Below are 2,390 nucleotides of genomic sequence, written 5' to 3' on the forward strand. Positions count from 1 at the left end.
GGAAAAATGGGGATTTTGGGACTCTGAGCTTCCTTTTCTTCCTCGAATCCCGCTGCAGCGGCTCCTCCCTTTTCACAGCACCTGGAAAAATTAATGAAAATTAATGAAAATTAATTAAAATTAATTACGAGCCCTAATTAGCGGGGGGTACCTTGAAGAGGGTGACGCCGGTGCTGTAGCAGAGGCTGAGGAGGAAGAGGACGATGAAGGTCGCGGCCGTCCACAGGTCGCCAGCGGCTTCCTCGCCCTCGGCCCCCGGCTCCGTCCCCACCGTCACCACCACGCCCTCTGCTTTGGGGAGAAAAAAGCCAAAAAAATTCCAAAAATTCATCAAAATTCACTTTTTTTTCCCCATTTTTTCCCATTTCCACCATTTTTTTTCACTATTTTTTCCCCATTTTTCTCCATTCCTCCCCAGTTTTGACCCAATTCTGGGAAAAATGTGATGTGAGTAAAAAGGGCTGCAAGGATTTGGGGCAAAAAAGGCAAAATAAATAAATTTTTTTCACCAAAAATATCAAATTTTTTCACCAAAAATCACATTTTTCCACATTTTTTCCTATTTTTCCTTTTTTTCCCCATTTTCTCCCTTTTTTCCCCATTTTCCTCCATTTTTGACCCAATTTTTTGGGAAAAATGTGATGTAAAGAAAAAGGGCTGTGAGGATTTGGGGCAAAAAAGGCAAAAAAATCTTTTTTTTTTTCACCAAAATTCACATTTTTCCACATTTTCCCCATTTTTTCCATTTTCCCCCATTTTTCCCATTTTTTCACGTTTTTACCCATTTTTCCCCATTTTTTGCCAATTTTTACCCAATTCTTGTCCAAAAAATCAATACAAAGAGAAAGAGGAATGAGGATTTGGGGAGAAAAAGCAAAAAATTCAATTTTTTTTCACCAAAAATCACGTTTTCCCACATTTTTCCCCGTTTTTTCCTATTTTCCCTTTTTCCCCCATTTTTCTCCCTTTTTCCCCATTTCTCCCCATTTTTCACCCAATTTTTGTGCACAAGTGTGATGTGAAGGAAAAGGGCTGCAAGGCTTTGGGGCAAAAAAGTCAAAAAAATCAATTTTTTTCCACAAAAAAATCACATTTTTCCACATTTTTTCCTGTTTTTCTTTTTTTTTCCCCATTTTCTCCTTTTTTTTCCTATTTTTCTCCATTTTCCCCCATTTTTGACCCAATTCTGGGAAAAAATGTGATGTGAAGGAAAAGGGCTGCGAGGATTTGGGGCAAAAAAGGCAAAAAAATCAAATTTTTTCACCAAAAATATCAATTTTTTTCACCAAAAATCACATTTTTCCACATTTTTTCCTATTTTTCCTTTTTTTCCCCATTTTCTCCCTTTTTTCACCATTTTCCTCAATTTTTCCCCATTTTTGACCCAATTCTGGGAAAAATGTGATGTGAAGAAAAAGGGCTGCAAGGATTTGGGGCAAAAAAAGGCAAAAAAATCAAATTTGTTCACAAAAAATCACATTTTCCCCCATTTTTTCCTATTTTTCCCCATTTTTCCCCATTTTCCCCCATTTTTCCCCATTTTCCCCCATTTTTCCCCATTTTCCCCCATTTTTCCCCAGTTTTGACCCAATTCTGGGAAAAATGTGATGTGAGTAAAAAGGGCTGCAAGGATTTGGGGCAAAAAAGGCAAAATAAATAAATTTTTTTCACCAAAAATATCAAATTTTTTCACCAAAAATCACATTTTTCCACATTTTTTCCTATTTTTCCTTTTTTTCCCCATTTTCTCCCTTTTTTCCCCATTTTCCTCCATTTTTGACCCAATTTTTTGGGAAAAATGTGATGTAAAGAAAAAGGGCTGTGAGGATTTGGGGCAAAAAAGGCAAAAAAATCTTTTTTTTTTTCACCAAAATTCACATTTTTCCACATTTTCCCCATTTTTTCCATTTTCCCCCATTTTTCCCATTTTTTCACGTTTTTACCCATTTTTCCCCATTTTTTGCCAATTTTTACCCAATTCTTGTCCAAAAAATCAATACAAAGAGAAAGAGGAATGAGGATTTGGGGAGAAAAAGCAAAAAATTCAATTTTTTTTCACCAAAAATCACGTTTTCCCACATTTTTCCCCGTTTTTTCCTATTTTCCCTTTTTCCCCCATTTTTCTCCCTTTTTCCCCATTTCTCCCCATTTTTCACCCAATTTTTGTGCACAAGTGTGATGTGAAGGAAAAGGGCTGCAAGGCTTTGGGGCAAAAAAGTCAAAAAAATCAATTTTTTTCCACAAAAAAATCACATTTTTCCACATTTTTTCCTGTTTTTCTTTTTTTTTTTCCCCATTTTCTCCTTTTTTTCCCTATTTTCCTCCATTTTTCCCCATTTTTGACCCAATTTTTTGGGAAAAATGTGATGTGAAGGAAAAGGGCTGCGAGG

The 2,390-nt window shown here is 36.2% G+C and overlaps 1 gene segment (V, D, J or C); it reads right to left on the minus strand.

Moving 5' to 3' along the window:
- Window positions 1-133: 133 nt before the first annotated feature.
- LOC104468026 overlaps window positions 134-2,390 on the minus strand; it is a gene marked incomplete at its 5' end in the record, with an annotated part of 5,884 nt that continues 3,627 nt past the window's right edge. Inside the window, 1 exon segment of the C gene segment in view lies at window positions 134-291. Coding sequence covers window positions 134-291 — 158 coding nt within the window.

The sequence above is a fragment of the Pterocles gutturalis genome, unplaced genomic scaffold (assembly GCF_000699245.1).
Source record: "Pterocles gutturalis isolate BGI_N339 unplaced genomic scaffold, ASM69924v1 scaffold10499, whole genome shotgun sequence".
Classification (NCBI taxonomy): Eukaryota; Metazoa; Chordata; class Aves; order Pterocliformes; family Pteroclidae; genus Pterocles; species Pterocles gutturalis.